Source organism: Papio anubis, chromosome 4 (assembly GCF_008728515.1).
Source record: "Papio anubis isolate 15944 chromosome 4, Panubis1.0, whole genome shotgun sequence".
Lineage (NCBI taxonomy): Eukaryota > Metazoa > Chordata > Mammalia > Primates > Cercopithecidae > Papio > Papio anubis.
Genome location: NC_044979.1, coordinates 179,357,313 through 179,375,274, shown reverse-complemented (window position 1 = coordinate 179,375,274; position 17,962 = coordinate 179,357,313). Strand labels below are relative to the sequence as shown.

The window sequence follows — 17,962 nt, the reverse complement described above, 5'->3', positions numbered from 1 at the left end:
GCAGACAGCCACTTCCTCGCTGTTATCCTCAGGCGGTCTTTCCCTGTTTCAAGGGGGAGGTGTCCTCTCACTCTTCCTCATCTAATCCCATAATAAAGGGCCCACCCTCCTGAACCTCATCTAACCCTGGTACTTCTCAAAGGCCCAACTCCTATTCTTAGCACACTGGGAGTCAGGGCTTCGGTGTGTAGGAAGGGACACAAATGTTCAGTCCATAACATCCATTTGTGGATAAATTATATGTCTGAGACTTGCTTCAAAATAACATAAGACTGCGGAGAATGAGGGGTATAGAGAAGCAAGACTGGGCAATTCACCTAACTGTTCAAGTTGGGTGAATGGTTTGTAGGGTCTGTTCATAATATTCTGTCTACTTTTATACATATTGCAAACTTTTGTAATAAAATATGTGAAATGTTATAGTTCTTCCATTTCCCTTATCCTTCTCTTTTTCTTTTTCCCATAGCACTTATCACCTAACATAATTTGTCTATTGTCCATCTCTTCTTGCTAGAACGTAAACTCTCAAAGGGTTGGGATCTTTGCTCTCTGACATAACCCAAGCCCCTTCAGCAGTAACTGGCATGTAATAGGTGCTCTGTAAATGTTTGCTCACCGATGAAAACAGCCCAACTCCTCCATACTCCACGCTAGACAACCCAGGATCCCCAAAGGACAGAACAGACTACAGGAGAAGCAGAAACAGTGCTGGGTATCAAGTTCTCAGAATAGGAATTTAATTTTGGAATGAGTAAGACTATGCTAAAAATTTCTAGTGTATAGTTGATTTACTCAATTCTTAGAATGCTAAAGTAACATTTTTATTTAATTATATGGCAAAGGCTTTCTCAGAGGCATAATTTTAGGGACAAACCTCCCTGCTTCCATGTGAACAGATGGTGTCTGCCTTCCCTAAGTACTCGGTAAAGCAGGAGTCATCAGACATGCTAATACTGGTCCGAGCTGTGCTACTAAACAGTTAACACTGATCATGGCCAGTCACAGCAAAACTAGCCCTCAGCAACTCAACTTCAAAATGACTTCTGTCGGCCCTTCTCATCAACCTGGATGTTTAGAGCTTGCTGACTGGTCTAGGTGAACTGACAGTGCCGACAAATGGCACTGTCATTTCAACCCACTGACAAATTTCAACCCTGAAATTATTTATTTTATTTATTTATTTATTTTTGAGACAGGGTCTCACTCTGTTGCCCAGACTGGAGTGAAGTGGCACAAACATTGCTCACCACACCCTCAAATTCCTGGGCTCAAGCGATCCTCTGGTCTATCTCCCAAGCAGCTAGGACTAGAGGTATGCACTGCCACACCCAGCTAACTCTGAAATGTATACAATGGCTTCAAACTGCTAACAGATCTCAGTTAAAAATAAGAAAAATGTCCAAACATACAATGGTCCCCGGTCACTGTTTAAAAAAAAAAAAAAAAAAATTTGCAAACAGGGGCCTAAAATAACATTCAGAAATGAAACACCAGGTAAAAACGTCCAAAAAGCCACATGAGAGAGAGAGAGTACAGAAGAGGTTGGACTTTTTCTAAGGGGTCACCCCACCTTGTATCCACATCTAGAACTCCAAAGCCCAAATGTCAAGATAACATTCCCTTGGTCAGGAATACAGGAAGGACAAACCTCCACAGACAGACACAGCTATCTAAAACCACAGACGCTTGGTGGATGCCGGCCACTGCACGCTTGGTAGCTAACACAGACTGGTGCGGCAGGTGGCATGGCGCCCCACGACGTCCTAACCCTCAAAACCTGTGAATGTCATCTTATTCGGGAAAGGGGTCTTTGTAGACTTAATTAAGTTCAGGAGCTCAAGATGTGATTATCCCAGATTATCCAGGCAGGCCCTATATATAGCTGGATTCTAGATATATTTCAAAGATAATGTCAGTTGTGAGAGAAAAAAGGAGTCACAAATGACTCCAAGGTTATCGATTTTTAATTTAAAAACAAATATTCTCTAAGGCCAAAATACTGTGACTATATTTGAAATTGATGTTAAGAGCAGGTAGAGGAAAGATTTGAGGAAGAAAGACAGAAGGTGAGACACAGGAGAGGAAGCCACAGGGGGCTCTGAGGCAAACTCAACCACAGAGGCAGGCACTGAGGCGGGAATGTTTTGACTGTTTTAAGACCCTGCAGCTGTCCGGGCACAGTGGCTTATGCCTGTAATCCCAGCACTTTGGGAGGCCAAGGAGGGCGGATCACTTGAGTCCAGGAGTTCAAGACCTGCCTGGGCAACACGGCGAAACCCCATCTCTACTAAAAATACAAACAATTAACTGGGAATGGTGGCGCACAAGCAGCTACTCAGGAGGTTGAGGCGGGAGAATCACTTCACCCCAGGAAGTCAAGGCCGTAGTGAGCCAAGATCATGCCACTGCACTCCAGCCTGGGTGACAGAGTGAGACCGTGTCTTAAAAAAAAAAAAAAAAGACCCTGCAGTCTTCTGCCATTGCTGGTCTGTAACTCTAGATCTAAAGCCACTGGATCCAGAGGTGGAGCATGGGGGTGGGAGGTTCAGTGCTTGGAGATCAGTGTGCGACCTTCTGAAACCACACACTTACACGCTAAAGCATGCGACTCCAGTGAAGACACTCTGTCAACTGGCAACACACTTTTCTATGACAAAAAATCCTCAAGTCAGTTACTTGTATTTCCACTAAGACAACCAGCTTTCAGCAAGGGTGAGCCACACAATCACACTGTCAGCTGGCAGGCCTCTGGCGGAAGCACACAGTAAAAACTCTCTAAGTAAAGACTGGCTCGTATGTTATGCCCGTCATACTTTTTTTTTTTTGAGATGGAGTCTCATTCTGTCGCCAGGCTAGAGTGCGGTGGCATGATCTCGGCTCACTGCAAACTCCACCTCCCAGGTTCAAGCGATTCTCCTGCCTCAACCTCCCAAGGACCTGGGACTATAGGCACCCGCCACCACACCCAGCTAATTTTTGTATTTTTAGTATAGACGGGGTTTCACCATGTTGGCCAGGATGATCTCAATCTCTTGACCTCGCAACGCAATCCGCCCACCTTGGCCTCCCAAAGTGCTGGGATTACAGGCGTGAGTCACTGCGCCCAGCCTTTTTTTTTTTTTGAGACCAGATCTTGCTCTGTCACCCAGGTTGCAGTGTGAGGTACAATCACAGATCACTGCAGCCTCGACTTCCCAGGTCCAAGTGATCCTCCCACCTCAGCCTCCCAAGTAGTTGGAAGTACAGGCGCACACCACCACACCTGGTTAACTTTTTTATTTTTATTTTTGTAGACATAGGAATCCCCTATGTTGCCTAAGTTGCATCATACTTCATTATTTCAGAGATTCATCAGCACTTAAGAAAAAAAAAAGAAAAAGAAAAATCAGACCTTTCCATTTCATTTGCATAAGCCAGAACTTACTAGAAACTCTTCAGAAACACATCTTGTAGAAAACTAGGTATGTGAGCTGAAAAGAAAGGAAGCTTTTCACTTCTAAAGTATCAGTTCAAATCCACCCTGGAGTTGGGCTAATAACACTAACAGCACGGGTTACCAAACTGTGTATCTAGACTTCCCACACACTACGCAGTCAGAGAGGCACCAAGAGATGTTTTAGATTCACGAGGAAACAGCAATGTTTGTGGTGTAGGAATCCCACATAAGGTATTCACAGTGTCAACATCAGATCAGAGCTCCACTCTTTCAATGACATCATTATCATTGCAAAACAGGGTGGCTGCTCTGATGAAAAGCAAGTACCACCAAAAAGCAAAAAAAAAATAAAAATCTAAGGGAGCAGCAGCATCCAATCAGACCCCCAGGTGAGAGGCGCCACTGAGCTGCTGCCAGGCCTGCCCTCCCGCAGCACACTGCTGTGGTTAGGAAGAATGATGAAAATATTTTTTTCTTCCAACTAATGTATATGTTTTTTTCAAATAGCTCCTGTTAGTACATAATATTTAATAAATTACTGGAACCTAACTACTTAATAAATGGAATTTTTAAGTATTCCTTTTAGTCTAGAGGTGCCATGAAAAAAATTACTGAGACACTAAAAGCATTGTGAACAGAGAAAACTGAGGAATCTCTCCTTAGTAACTTTTTTTGCACACTGACTATAATCCTGACATTCTCCCGAGTGCTTTACACACCCCTTCTCAACCCGATGAGGTTGGTACTCTACCCGTTTCACAGCTGAGAGTCTGTGAAAGTATGCAAGAACCGAGGTCATGCGCACAAGATGGAATGGTTTTTAACCATCCTCGGGTAGAAATGACACAGTAAGCACATTTGTTAGTGCCGTTAGTCCCTGCCTCCAAATATATACTCTATGTGACAACTGAGGTTTCCTAAGGAGAATGTTCCTCCTACTTTTCAAGCTTTGGTTCAACATCGCCTTGAGAATTCAATATGGAACAAGATCTGCATTTATTATATGTTCACCCATTTAAACAGACATTTCAAGTGACTTTTATGGTAGTAAAACTGGTGGTGGTTAAATCACAAGCACCACACTTTCAGGTTTAGTAGAAAGTTTCAGTGTGCAAATTTTAAAACTTTAACCTGCAGGGGAAAATCCCAAAGCCCAACCAGATACGAAGCTCTACAAATCTGCTCATTTCTGTTGCCTGTTTTCCCCTTTAAAAGTTTCTAGGCTGGGCGCGGTGGCTCAAGCCTGTAATCCCAGCACTTTGGGAGGCCGACACGGGTGGATCACGAGGTCAGGAGATCGAGACCATCCTGGCTAACACGGTGAAACCCCGTCTCTACTAAGAAATACAAAAACTAGCTGGGCGAGGTGGCGGGCGTCTGTAGCCCCAGCTACTCGGGAGGCTGAGGCCGGAGAATGGCGTGAACCCGGGAGGCGGAGCTGGCAGTGAGCTGAGATCCGGCCACTGCACTCCAGCCTGGGCTACAGAGCCAGACTCCGTCTCAAAAAAAAAAAAAAAAGTTTCTAATATCGGACCTGGAACCCCAAATACAGAGACTCAGAAAAATGAAACAGGCAATAGATGTGACTAGTGAAAACAGATTATCTAGAGGGAGGGCACTATTATTGTTCAGATACTATTCAATTCCAAGGTAATAACAGGTATGTGCTATTGTAGCTATGATGACAGTCAACAAAGAAAAGCCACAAATCACTGGAATTACATTAACTTTGTCACTAACTGAATGAGAGAGCTGGAAAAGGAACATGTCTTTCCTAATACACCCTTGGGCCAGAAACCCAAGTTCTTATTTCAAAACAGAAAACTGACCCTGTGGCTGAAAAAAAATCTACGCTAAAATTTAAATTTAGACCAAATGGATCTGCTGGATTTGTTTCAGTTTCGCCAGGCATTTTTCATGATTAATAAATTATACTACAGGTTTTCCCATTGCTATGATTCGGTCAAAGCATTAATTCCACTAACTGTTCGGCTCCCATCCCTGCACATTTCACATACACGCTTCCATATTTACAAGCTTTAACTAGTTCTGAGTTTAAGAAGGCCTCTGCTGAGGTAGTCCCTCTTCACAGGAGCCCATTAGGCAGGAGGTTTAATCAGGGCTAAAGTCTACTAAGGCCAGGTGCAGTGGCGCATGCCTGTAATCCCAGCACTTTGGGAGGACAAGGCGGGCAGATCACCTGACGTCAGGAGTTCGAGACCTGCCTGGTGAAACCGCATCTCTATTAAAATACAAAAATTAGGCCGGGCGCGGTGGCTCAAGCCTGTAATCCCAGCACTTTGGGAGGCCGAGACGGGCGGATCACGAGGTCAGGAGATCGAGACCATCCTGGCTAACACGGTGAAACCCCGTCTCTACTAAAAAATACAAAAAACTAGCCGGGCGAGGTGGCGGGCACCTGTAGTCCCAGCTACTCGGGAGGCTGAGGCAGGAGAATGGCATAAACCCGGGAGGCGGAGCTTGCAGTGAGCTGAGATCCGGCCACCGTACTCCAGCCTGGGCGACAGAGCGAGACTCTGTCTCAAAAAAAAAAAAAAAAAAAAAAATACAAAAATTAGCTGGGCTTGGTGGTGTGCCCCTGTAGTCCCAGCTAATCAGGAGGCCAAGGCAGGAGAACTGACTGAACCCGGGAGGAAGAGGCTGCAGTGAGCCAAGATCACAACACTGCTCTCCAGTCTGGGCAACAGAACAAGACTCTGTCCCAGGAAGAAAAAAAAAAGCCATCTGGAGAGCTTCAAAATATTATTAAAATAATTCAGGCCGGTGAGGTGGGTCCTACCTGTAGTGCTGCCTACTGGCAGGCTAAGGGACGGGACCACTTGAGCCCAGCAAGGCTGCAGTTGGCTATGACCATGCCACTCCATTCCAGCCTATAGGTGAAAGAGCGAGATCTCATCTCTAAAAACAATAATAATAAAACGAAGCAAAATAATCAGCTAGGTTTTAAAGTAATAATCTAATCTAGTCACCCTTAATCTTTGGGAACTTTTCATTCTTCTATCCCTACCTATAAACAGTTTTTAAATTCACCTGAACCAGTTACATTCTATATTCTTCCCAGAAAGGTCTAAGCAGAATGCATTTTCACTGAAGTAAAATATTAGACATTCTATTAAAAAAAAAATTCAACAACATGCATAAACTCTACTTTCATTTTAAAATGAACAGATCTGAGGTAATAACATTTCAAGTGAGAATTAAAAAGATTTTTGGCTGGGCACAGTGGCTCACACCTGTAATCCCAGCACTTTGGGAGGCCGAGGCGGGAGGATCACGAGTTCAGGAGATCAAGACCATCCTGGCTAACACGGTGAAACCCCGTCTCTACTAAAAATACAAAAAATTAGCCGGGCGTGGTGGCGGGCGATCGTAGTTCCGGCTACTTGGGAGGCTAAGGCAGGAGAATGGCGTGAACCCGGGAGGCGGAGCTTGCAGGAACTGAGATCACGCCACTGTACTCCAGCCTCGGCAACAAGACTTCGTCTCAAAAAAAAAAAAAAATTAAAAAGGTTTTTGAAAACAAAAATGTTGCTGACTAAGAGAACTATGTATATAATAGTAAAAAGTTAAGAGTTAATTAGCCTCTGGGTGGATTTTTTGAAAGCAACTGTTCATACTACCTTCTTTCAAAACATGTATAGCTGAAAGAGGGGAGCAAGATGAAGGTATGAAGTGAAACCAGGCCAACTGCTTCCTAAAGCTTCAGTCCCAGATATACCACAACATAATTTCAAGTGTGAAATATGAAGTCAGCTTTTTTAAAAAAACCTTCACTTGTAAAGTGATCATTTTTCAAGTTAACTAGTTAACTTTGAAAGTCTACCGAAGCCCCTTTCTCTTCTGAGACTCCAATGAATGACAGTTTGCACCTTCTAACACAGTGTAGTATCAGTGCAGAGATTAACACTCACTATGCTGCTGGAGGCCGAGGGTGGTGGCTCACACCTGTAATCCCAGCACTTTGGGAGGCTGAGCAGGTGGATAACCCAAGGCCAGGAGTTCGAGACCAGCCTGACCAACATGGTGAAACTCTGTCTCTACTAGGGAAAAAAAAAAAAATCAGTCGGGCGTGGCCACGTGCGCCTGTAATCCCAGCTACTCGGGAACCCGAGGCAGGAGAATCGCTTGAACACGGGAGGCAGAGGTTGCAGTGAGCCAAGATCATGCCACTGCACTCCAGCCTGGGTGACAGAGGAAGACTCCAACTCAAAGAAGAAGAAGAAGAAGAAGAAAAAAAAAACAAAAAACCATTCACTCTGCTGCTCAAAACACAGGAAAAAAACCTCCACCAAGATGACAATCCAATAAATCTGTAAGAAAGAAAACTGCATCCTTCAGCTGTCCGTGATGCACGCATGTACAAAACTAAACATTAAATATCTCCAACACTGACTATCGAGATAATAAATTCTACCCCTTTAGTTACAGTTGAATCCAATAGAACTTAGGAACTTTCTCCTCAGAAATGTATTTACATAATGCCTATAAATACATATTGCTATTGAAATGTAAGCAAGCTAGGAGGTAGAAGATATAATTAGATGCGTGGATGTCCACACAGGCAATTAATATGTATCCAGCACTCACAATGTGCACAGCACTTCAGGAGAAAAACGTTCAACATTTGGAAGACAGTGAAACTTAGTATGAACTGCACATGGCTTCATCTTTCCCCAGCACTGGGAAAGCACCCGGGAAATTGCAGGGCTTCCAGACCAGCTCTATCCACATCTGCCCTCTGGGGCTGCAGGTGCAGGGTAGGGAAAGACCTCCAGTTCACAAACACTCTGGGAAGGAAAAAAGACGGCTACTGCTGAACTATGCAAGTCTCCAATTTTAAAGGAGACACAGTCCACTTCCCTAAGAAAAGTCTATTATCTCGTCCAGGTCTCTGTAGAAAAAAAAGAGGGAGAGGGGAAGAGAAAAAAAATAAAGCAAAAGGAAGGAAAGAAAGAAGTCTATCATCTAAAGCTGAAGCAACAAAATTCAACCTTAAATATACAGTTTCTCAGGGATCTAACAGGAAGGAACAGAGCAGGTGCATCCCCACTGACAGAGCGAGAAGGAAACAGGAGTTCTCAAGACATACTCTACTGTGGCCTTGGCACCCAGATTTTGCAATAGGGAGTGCTTCCTTTCAAAGCATGAAAGGCAATTAGAAAAAACTAACTGCATACATGCATGAAAATACAGAATACTGTCAAAGGTCAAAAATCGTAATAGTTTGAAACACCTCTCTGCAAGTCATCAAAAAGCCAACCAACATTTCATAAGCTCACTGTTCTTAACCGTATTTAACTCCGGAGAGTCACACTTGTAAAATTTAGGGAATATTTTTCCCCTAACAGAAAAATAGTTCCGTTGTGTATGCATTAAAAGAGGGGTGGGGGGAGGACACGACACCCAAGAGGCACCGGGTGTCCCTAGTGTAGACTCGAGCGGGACGCCGTTCATGGGGAGCAGCTTGCATAAGCGCCCGAGCCTCGGCTTTCTCATCCGTAAAATGGTTTGAGTGCGCGGCAGGGAAGCGTCAAGGAGGCAAAGCAGTCCCGGCGGCTCTGCCTGACGCTTCACCCCGCAACAAACTGTTCCTACTTCACCAACGCTTGCAACTCTGCGAGCCCCGAAGGACTTCCCCGGAGTCGGGGAAAGGGGGCCCGCAAGGAAACCGCCCGGCGGAAAAGCCCGGGGCCCCCAGGTCCCGGGTGCGCGGCTCAACGGGGGCGGGACGGGCCGACGGCAGCCCCCTCTCCTCACCCTCGACGCCGAAGCGCGCCCAGTCCCGGGCAGAGTCCGCCGGGTTCCACCGGCTCCAACTGCAGCCGGCTCGCAGGGCGCCCCCAGGGGTCAGAGGTCGCCCGGCGGGAAGGTCAGAGGGCGTCACCGAAAGGTCGGAGGGCCCCGCCTCAGCCGCAGCCCCGGTCACACCTCCAGGAAGCGGCCCAGCCCGAAGCGCGCCGGGAACTGAAAGTCTGGGGGCGCCGGGTGCATGACGGCCGGGGCCCGTGCCAGCCCAACGACCGCCGCGCCCTCCCCGCCTCCGGGCACTCACAGGTGACGATGGGCTTGTTCTCCATGGTGTAGATCACCGGCGGCAGCGGCTCCTCAGAGGCGTCCATGGGCGTCCGGCGTCACCGGCCCGGCCCCCCGCGCCCCATGGGCAGCCCCGAGGCCGCGCCGGGCCCAGCCCGAGCCCGAGCCTGAGCGGCGCCGCCCGCCCGGCCGCGCTAGGCAGCTCCAGAGCCGGTCGCACCTCCTCTGCCGCCCGCTGCCGCCGGCCGCAGCCACTTCCGGCCTCGGCGCCGCGGCATGACCACTTCCGGGGCGCGCGAGGCCTCACGGGGCGGGCCTTCGCGGCGCCTGGCCTCCGACGGAAGGGCGCCCTGGCAGGCCGCGCGGGGACCGGGAGGCGGGAAGTGGGAGGCGGGGCGGGGCTCCCGGGACGCGTCCTTCCTCCTCCCTCGGCAGTGGGCGCCCCGCGGGGCCCTGCGCCAGAGCTGCGCCCAGAACTCGACAGGCGGGCCTCGCGCACGGTGAGGGAGCCTGGATGCTCCCGGACTGGAGACGCCGGTCTCGCGGCCCTCGCTCTCCCGGCAGCTCGGGCGTCCCGCGGCGCGGTCGCTGCCCTGCGATCGGGCCCCTTCTCGCGCTGGAGGCTCCCGCAGGCCCTCGCCGCTGAGTGTCCCCGGCGCGTGCCTTCCGCCTACCGCTGGGCTCTTCCTGTCTCCCTCACTCCGCACAGGTTTTTGTGGGGACCTGGCCCCCGGCCGTGTCTGCACGGGCAGGCGGCGGGGCAGCTTTCGGAATACCACAAAATAAACCTTACACTTAACTGCACATGGACTTCTTGTGCACGTAAATGGCGGGGGCGGGTGTTTCTTTTTCTTTGGAGCAGGGTCTCGCTCAGTTGCTCAGGCTGGAGTGCAATGGCGGGATCACGGCTCACTGCAGCCTCGACCTTCCAGGCTCAAGCGATCCTCCCCCTTCCCCCCGCCCCCCGGTAACTGGGACCACGGGGGCAGCCAGCCACCACGCCCAGCGAATTTTTTTCTTTTTTCTTTTCTTTTGTCGGGGTCTCACTGTGTTTCCCAGGCTGATCTCAAACTCCCAAAGTGTTGAGATTACAGGCGTGAGCCATTATGCCCAGCCATAAACTGGGTTTGAGGTAACATGTACGAATAAAATGACAAAAATTGTCCACCAAAAATCATCAAAAGTGTCAGAATCTAGAGTTTAGTCAAATGCGCAGCTTGATGTGCCGCCCAGGAAACATTACAAAGAATGGAAGTCAGTGTTCTCAAACGTAGAAATTTGGGGTCGTTTCTATAGCCAACGTTTCGGGAAGCCTAACGATTTCAACATCTTTCTGTATAACGCCTAATGCATAGTTACAACGGTCTGATTAGTCGAGGTGGTCTTTTTCTTTTGGGGTCCACCGAAGATGAAACAGTCATGGGGTCTCTGTACTATCAGGTCTGAGTTGGGTACAGGAAATGAAGCAGACAGCTAATCTGTAACAAAAATCAGCAAATGGAAAGGGGGAGACCCGGTCTCTCTTAGTCATTTACAGCAGCAGTCCCCAGCCTTTTTGGCACCAGGGACCTGTTTCATAGAAGGCAGTTTTTCCAGACATAGTTGGGGTGGTTTCAGGATGATTCAAACACATTTCATTTATTGTGCACTTTATTATTTTTATGTTGTAATATAGAGTAAAATACAACTTCCCATAGTGTGGAATCAGTGGGAGCCCTGAGCTTGTTTTCCTGCAGCTAGATGGTCACATCTGGGGATGATGGAAGCCAGGGGCACATCATGAGGCATTAGATTCTCATAAGGAGCGTGCAACCTAGATCCTCCAATGTGCAGTTCACGATGGGATTCACCCTCCTAGGAGAATCCAGTGCTGCTGCTGACCTGACAGGAGGCAGAGCTCAGGCGGTAATGCGAGCGATGGGGAGCGGCTGTTAATACAGATGAAGCTTTGCTCACTGGCCCGAGTCTCACCTCCTGCTTGTGTGGCCTGACCAGTAGCTGTCTGTGGCCCTAGGGGTTGGAGAACCCTAATTTACAGAACAAGAACAATGGGGAAGACAATTCCGCTCAAGAACAAGGAGGAAGAGCATGAAACTGTAATCGAAGAAGCAGAATTGCAAACTTGCTACTGACTCAGTCTCCAGGGCTTAACTTCACCCTTGGCATCATAAGTTTAGAGAGTCCTGAAGTTTTTTTTAACAAAATGTATATATGAGATAGTTTGAGTGTGAACACAGCTGCTAAATGCGTGAACATAGTGTAGTGTGGTGTGCTGTAATGGTGTGAGAGGCAAGAGACCAGACTTCCGGGCAGCTAAAGTGGCAGGCCAGCAAAGCAGGGCACTGGAGGGGAAGAAACAGCAGAAGTGGGGAGCCAGAAGTCAGTGTAGGGTTCCCTGAAAGTCCTTGGCCTAGGCTGGACTACACGTGTGGGACGACTCCATGGGGTTTACCAGGAAGCAGCTATTACAGAGTTGAGGACGGCACAAAGACTGGAAGTCCAGCAGTGCTGCAGGAAAGGCCTTTCTGTTTTGTTTTATTTTCAGTCTTGCTCTGTCACCCAGGCTGGGGTGCAGTGGTTTGATCATATCTCAGTGCAGCCTAGAATTCCTGGGCTCAAGTGATCCTCCCACCTCAGCCTCCCAAGTAGTTGAGACCACAGGTGAGTGCCACCACGCCCGGCTAATTTTTCCTTTTTTTGTAGAGAGAGGGACCCACTCTGTTGCTGGTAAGGTAAGGACAGGATGAAGGATGGGTGGAGAGAGGTCATCCACTGATAAGCTCTGCACACTGGTGAAGTGTGGAACTCCAGGTGTGAGGTGCAAGATGCGAAGGGTTATGTATGAAGAGGGAAGACTGAAGTGATACAATACTGACCCTACATTGAATTTGGTGTGTGAGGCATACATAGTCAGTGCCCTAGAGAAAAAGCACTAGGGAAAAAATGAACAAAAGAGGTTTGGCTAAGAAGCCAACAAAGAAAAGAGAATGAAATAATAGAAAATATCTGACTAATCCAAAAGAAGGCGGGGAAAGAACAACAGAAGAATCAAAGACAGAAAGCACCAGTTATGTCAGGAAAAGACACTCAGCGCTCATTAGACATCAGGGAAATGCAAGTTAAAATGAAAATGAGATGCCACTTCACGTGTACTCAAATCGCTAAAATTGAAGTTTATAATTAAAAACCCTGACGAGGCCAGGCGCGGTGGCTCATGCCTGTAATCCCAGTGCTTTGGGAAGCCGAGGTGGGCGGATCACGAGGTCAGGAGTTCGAGACCAGCCTGGCCAACATGGTAAAAACCCTGTCTCTACTAAAAACACAAAAAATTAGCCAGGCGTGGTGGTGTGCACCTGTAATCCCAGCTACTCGGGAGGCTGAAGCAGGAGAATCGCTTGAACCTGGAAGGCGGAGGTTGCAGTGAACCGAGATTGCCCCACTGCGCTCCAGCCTGGGGAACAGAGCAAGACTCTGTCTCAAAAAATAAAAAAATAAAAACCCGGACAATACCAAGTGTAGACTCCAAGCCAAGGAATACCTATGTCTTTGTTCTGTTCTCACAGAGAACTGGGTCCTGCTGCTCTGAGAAGACGGACACTAGCCCTTCCCCTTCCCGAAGACATGGACACGGTGTTGTGCGGCTGGACGGGCCCCCACATTAGGGAGTGTTCTTTCTGGAGGGAGGAAGGCAAAGGCAGAGTCCCCGCCTCCAACCCCACCGGCTCTGGTCCAGGCAGCCCTTGGTGCGTGGGCAGTAAGTGGACTGCTAGGCTGTTTTCCCTCTGAGCAGACCTATAAGAGATTTTTTTTTTTTTTTTCCACTTGGGAATTTAGAAAATGCTTGAATTCAGCACAAACACTGGTTTGGCACTTTCTTTTAATGAATCATGGTGAAATGATGCTATTCCTGTGAATCGATGTTCATTCTTTTTTTTTAGTAGCCTTTTTCATGAGACAGCATTTGGGGTGTTTTTTGTTTTGTTTCGTTATTTTTGAAAAGTTGCTGGAACTTGAACTCAAATGGTTTTTCCTGGTAACCCATTACATCGTCTCCAGGCTGCAAAGAGCCTGTTAAATTATGTATTGGGACATTGTGTCTGCCTTATCTAACCAGAGGGACTACTCGGGCCCTCTGCACAGAAGGCAAAAGGAAGGGCCAGTCAGTGAATGTTCACAGCAAGCTGCCCAGAACTGGACACAATCCAGACGTCCCTCAACCCCTGAATTGTCAAACAGTGTGGTCCATCCACACCCAGAATACTACTCAGCAGCGGAAAGGAACAAACGGTCCCCTCAAAGGCCTGGAGGAACCTCCAGAGAAAGGTGCTGAGTGAAAACCTTCCAGGCTAGGCGCGGGGGCTTATGCTTGGAATCCCAGCACTGTGGGAGGCTGAGGCAGGAGGGTCGCTTGAACCCGGAGTTCAAGAACAGCCTGAGCAACATAGGGAGATCCTCGTCTCTACAAAAAATACAAAAACTAGCTGGGCCTGGTGGCGTGTGCCTGTAGTCCCAACTACTTGGGAGGCTGAGGTGGGAGGATTGTTTGAGCCAGGTTGGCTGAGGTTGCAGTGAGCTGTGATTGGGCCACTGCACTCCAGCCTGGGCAACAGAGAGAGACCTTGTCTCAAAAACAAACAAAAGAAAAGCCCCTTCAATCCCAAAAGGTTACACGCCATGCAGTTGCATTTATACAACATTCTTGAAATAACAAAATTATAGAAATGGAGAACAGACAAGTGTTTGCCAGGGGACACCGGGGCGTGGGGTAAGGAGGGAGGGGGGTGTGGCTAGAAAAGAGCAACAGGCCGGGCGCAGTGGCTCACGCCTGTAATCCCAGCACTTTGGGAAGTGGAGGCCGGCAGATCACAAGGTCAGGAGATCGAGACCATCCTGGCTAACATGGTGAAACCCCGTCTCTACTAAAAATACAAAAAATTAGCCGGGCGTGGTGGCAGGCCCCTGTAGTCCCAGCTACTCGGGAGGCTGAGGCAGGGGAATGGCATGAACCCGGGAGGCGGAGCTTGCGGTGAGCCGAGATCGCGCCACTGCACTCCAGCCTGGGCGACAGAGCGAGACTCTATCTCAGAAAAAGAAAAGGACAACAGAACAGCTCCTGCGTAAACAGAATGTTCTGGATCTGGACTGTGTCCATGTCAATACCTGGCTGTGACACTGTGATCCAGTGTTACGAAACATCACCACTGGGGAAACTCAGTAAAGGTGCCCAGGACCTCCCTGGATTATTTCTTACACTGCATGTCAATCCATTATCATCTCAAAATTTTTCTTTTTTGAGACACAGTCTCTCGCCCTGCTGCCCAGGCTGGAGTGCAGTGGCATGATCTCGGCTCACTGCAACCTCCACCTCCTGGGTTCAAGCAATTCTCCTGCCTCACCCTCCTGAGTAGCTGGGATTACAGGTGCCCACCACCATGCCCGGATTTTTTGTATTTTTAGTAGAGATGGGGTTTCACCATGTTCGCTAGGCTAGTCTTGAACTCCTGACCTCAGGTGATCTGCCCGCCTCGGCCTCCCAAAGTGCAGAGATTACAGGCATGAGCCACTACGCCTAGCCTCACATTTTTAATAGAAAGCCAAGTGACTTCAAAGTAATCACATGTGAGTTTTCACATTGTGTGTGGCTTTCAGTGTTTCACAGAGCACTTCCTCCTCTTGCACTCACCACGTATTCTAGAAGCCGCTCCAGGTGCAGGGAGAGCCAGGCCTGAACCTGGTACAGTTTTTGGTTTTTGGTTTTTTTTTGAGACAGGGTCTCACTGTTGCCCAGGCTGAACTGCAGTGGCACGGTCTCAGCTCACTGCAACCTCTGCTTCCTGGGTTCAAGAGACTCTCCTACCTCATCCTCCTGAGTAGCTGGGATTACAGGCACAACAACCACACTCGGCTAATTTTTGTATTTTTTTGTAGAGATGGGGTATCACCATGTTGCCCAGGCTGGTCTTGAACTCCTGAGCTCAAGCAGTCCTCGCACCTCAGCCCAAAGTGCTAGGATGACAGGTGTGAGCCCAACACCTTGGTGCGGGTATTTTTTGATGTGCATTTTCATCCATCCATTTAACCAATCTCTCCATAAATAATATCCCGGGTGAGCAAATAGTCCGAAAAAGGGAAAATACTGCCTCTGGGGCTTGGTGGGAGATTCTCTAAGATGCCACCTTTGTTTGTTTGTTTGTTTTTGAGACGGAGTCTCCCTCTGTCGCCAGGCTGGACTGCAGTGGCATGATCTCTGCTCGCTGCACCCTCCGCCTCCCGGGTTGAAGCGATTCTCCTGCCTCAGCCTCCCAAGTAGCTGGGATTACAGGCACCCACCACCACACCTGGCTAATTTTTGTATTTTCAGTAGACAGGGATTCCCCATGTCGGCCAGGCTGGTCTCGAACTCCTGGTCTGAAGTGATCTGCCTGCCTCGGCCTTTCAGAGTGCTGGGATTACAGGCGTGAACCACTGCTCCCGGCCAGGCATCGGTTTTTTAAAAAGCAGTTCCAACCTTTCATCCTTTGAGCCAGCAGTTCTACATCTAGAGCTCTTTGAAGAAGCAGAATCTCTCCCAAACCTTTATGGATAAAAACACACGTTGCAGCATTGCAACAACTGGACACAACCTGCATGTCGACAACTGTTAGCTGGGACCACAGGCGCGGTCTGTGTCACATAAACCAGGCTTCGTCCATTTGATGAGCTGTCGTGTCACTGTCAACACGGTGTTTAGAACGGGCTTCTGAATGTTTTTAGAATTGCTTGTTGAGCACGATGTTCGCTACGTGGGTGACAGGTGCACTAGAAGCCCAGACCTCAGCACTACACAGTATATCCACGTAACAGAACTGCACTTGGACCCTCTCCATCTATAAACACTTTTTTTTTTTTTTTTTTTTTGAGACGGAGTCTCGCTCTGTCGCCCAGGCTGGAGTGCAGTGGCCGGATCTCAGCTCACTGCAAGCTCTGCCTCCCGGGTTTACGCCATTCTCCTGCCTCAGCCTCCCGAGTAGCTGGGACTACAGGCGCCCGCCACCTCGCCCAGCTAGTTTTTTTGTATTTTTTTCTTAGTAGAGATGGGGTTTCACCGTGTTAGCCAGGATGGTCTCAATCTCCTGACCTCGTGATCCGCCCGTCTCGGCCTCCCAAAGTGCTGGGATTACAGGCTTGAGCCACCGCACCCGGCCTATAAACACTTTTTAAAGGGGCTTACAATAATCTGGGAAATACTTAAAACGTGAATTAATAAAAATCTTGAAAGTGAAGGCCAGGCCTGGTAGCTCACACCTGTATTCCCAGCACTTTGGGAGGCCAAGGTGGGAGGATCACTTGAGCCCAGGAGTTTGAGACCAGCCTGGGCTACATAGCAAGACCCTGTCTCTACAAAAAATACAAAAATTAGCCGGGTGTGGTGGCTACAGCTGTGGTCCCAGCTACTCGGGAGGCTGAGGTGGGAGGATCCTGAGCCTGGAAGGTAGAGGCTGCAGTGAGCCTAGATTGTACCAATGAACTCCATCCTGGGCAACAGAGCAAGACCCTGTCTCAAAAAAAAAAAAAAGTGATGTGATATAATAACAGCTACATAAAAGCAAAAATCTCCACCCCATTATCATTACAAAAGAGACTGGAGGGAAATTCATCAAAACAGTGTCAGTGACAGTGTCTGGGTCACAGACTCAGCAGCTCCTTCCCCCTTTTACCACACATCTGCATTTTCCACTGTTTTTTGTTTTGTTTTGTTTTCGTTTTGTTTTGTTCTGTTTTTAGACAGAGTTGCTCTGTCACCGACTCTGGAGTGCAGTGGTGCATTCATAGCTCGCTGCAGCCTCCATCTCCTGGGCTCAAGTGATCCTCCCGCCTTGGCCTCCCACAGTGCTGGGATAACAGGCGCATGCCACCACACCCAGCCCACTCGGTCCATAAGGAGCTTACCTGTTTGCAAAAAGTGAGGCCGCACTGTGGTTACGCAGCAGATCCTGGCACAGGGCCGCATGGATTCTCAGTTACTCTTCATGTCTCCTGCGTCTGTTATCTCATCTGAAAGCAGGGATTATGATAGAATTCCCCCCCTTTAAAACATGTATTCTATGCAATCAACACACCTGGGTTTGTTTTTTTTTTTTGAGACAGAGTCTGGCTCTGTCGCCCAGGCTGGAGTGCAATGGTGCAATCTCAGCTCACTGCAACCTCTGCCTCCCGGGTCCAAGCAATTTCCATGCCTCAGCCTCCCAAGTAGCTGGGATTACAGGCGCCCGCCATCAATGCCTGGCTAATTTCTGTATTTTTAGTAGAGTTGGGGTTTCAGCATGTTGACCAGGCTGGTCTCGAACTCCTGATCTCAGGTGATCCTCCCGCCTCAGCCTCCCAAAATGCTGGGATTACAGGCGTGAGCCACCATCACCCAGCCTTGGATTATTTTAATGCCTACAAAAAGCCTGGGAGGAGGTATCCTAGCTCCATGTCACAGATGAGAGG

At 48.6% G+C, this 17,962-nt stretch overlaps 1 protein-coding gene across 8 annotated transcripts in view; it reads right to left on the bottom strand.

The window, feature by feature from the left end:
* The window catches only part of TRAPPC10 (trafficking protein particle complex 10), a 99,715-nt gene extending 89,954 nt beyond the window's left edge, over nucleotides 1-9,761 (bottom strand). For 4 of the 8 annotated variants that reach the window (XM_021935443.2, XM_021935445.2, XM_021935448.2 and 1 more), the window contains exon 1: nucleotides 9,510-9,746. In XM_021935443.2, the coding sequence (XP_021791135.1) occupies nucleotides 9,510-9,576 (67 nt within the window). In that variant the 5' untranslated portion in view covers nucleotides 9,577-9,746. Of the gene's footprint in view, nucleotides 1-9,214; nucleotides 9,434-9,509 lie in introns of those variants that run through there. The other 4 variants (XM_009202169.4, XM_021935449.2, XM_021935447.2 and 1 more) reach the window with 4 other exon arrangements.
* Nucleotides 9,762-17,962: the final 8,201 nt, after the last annotated feature.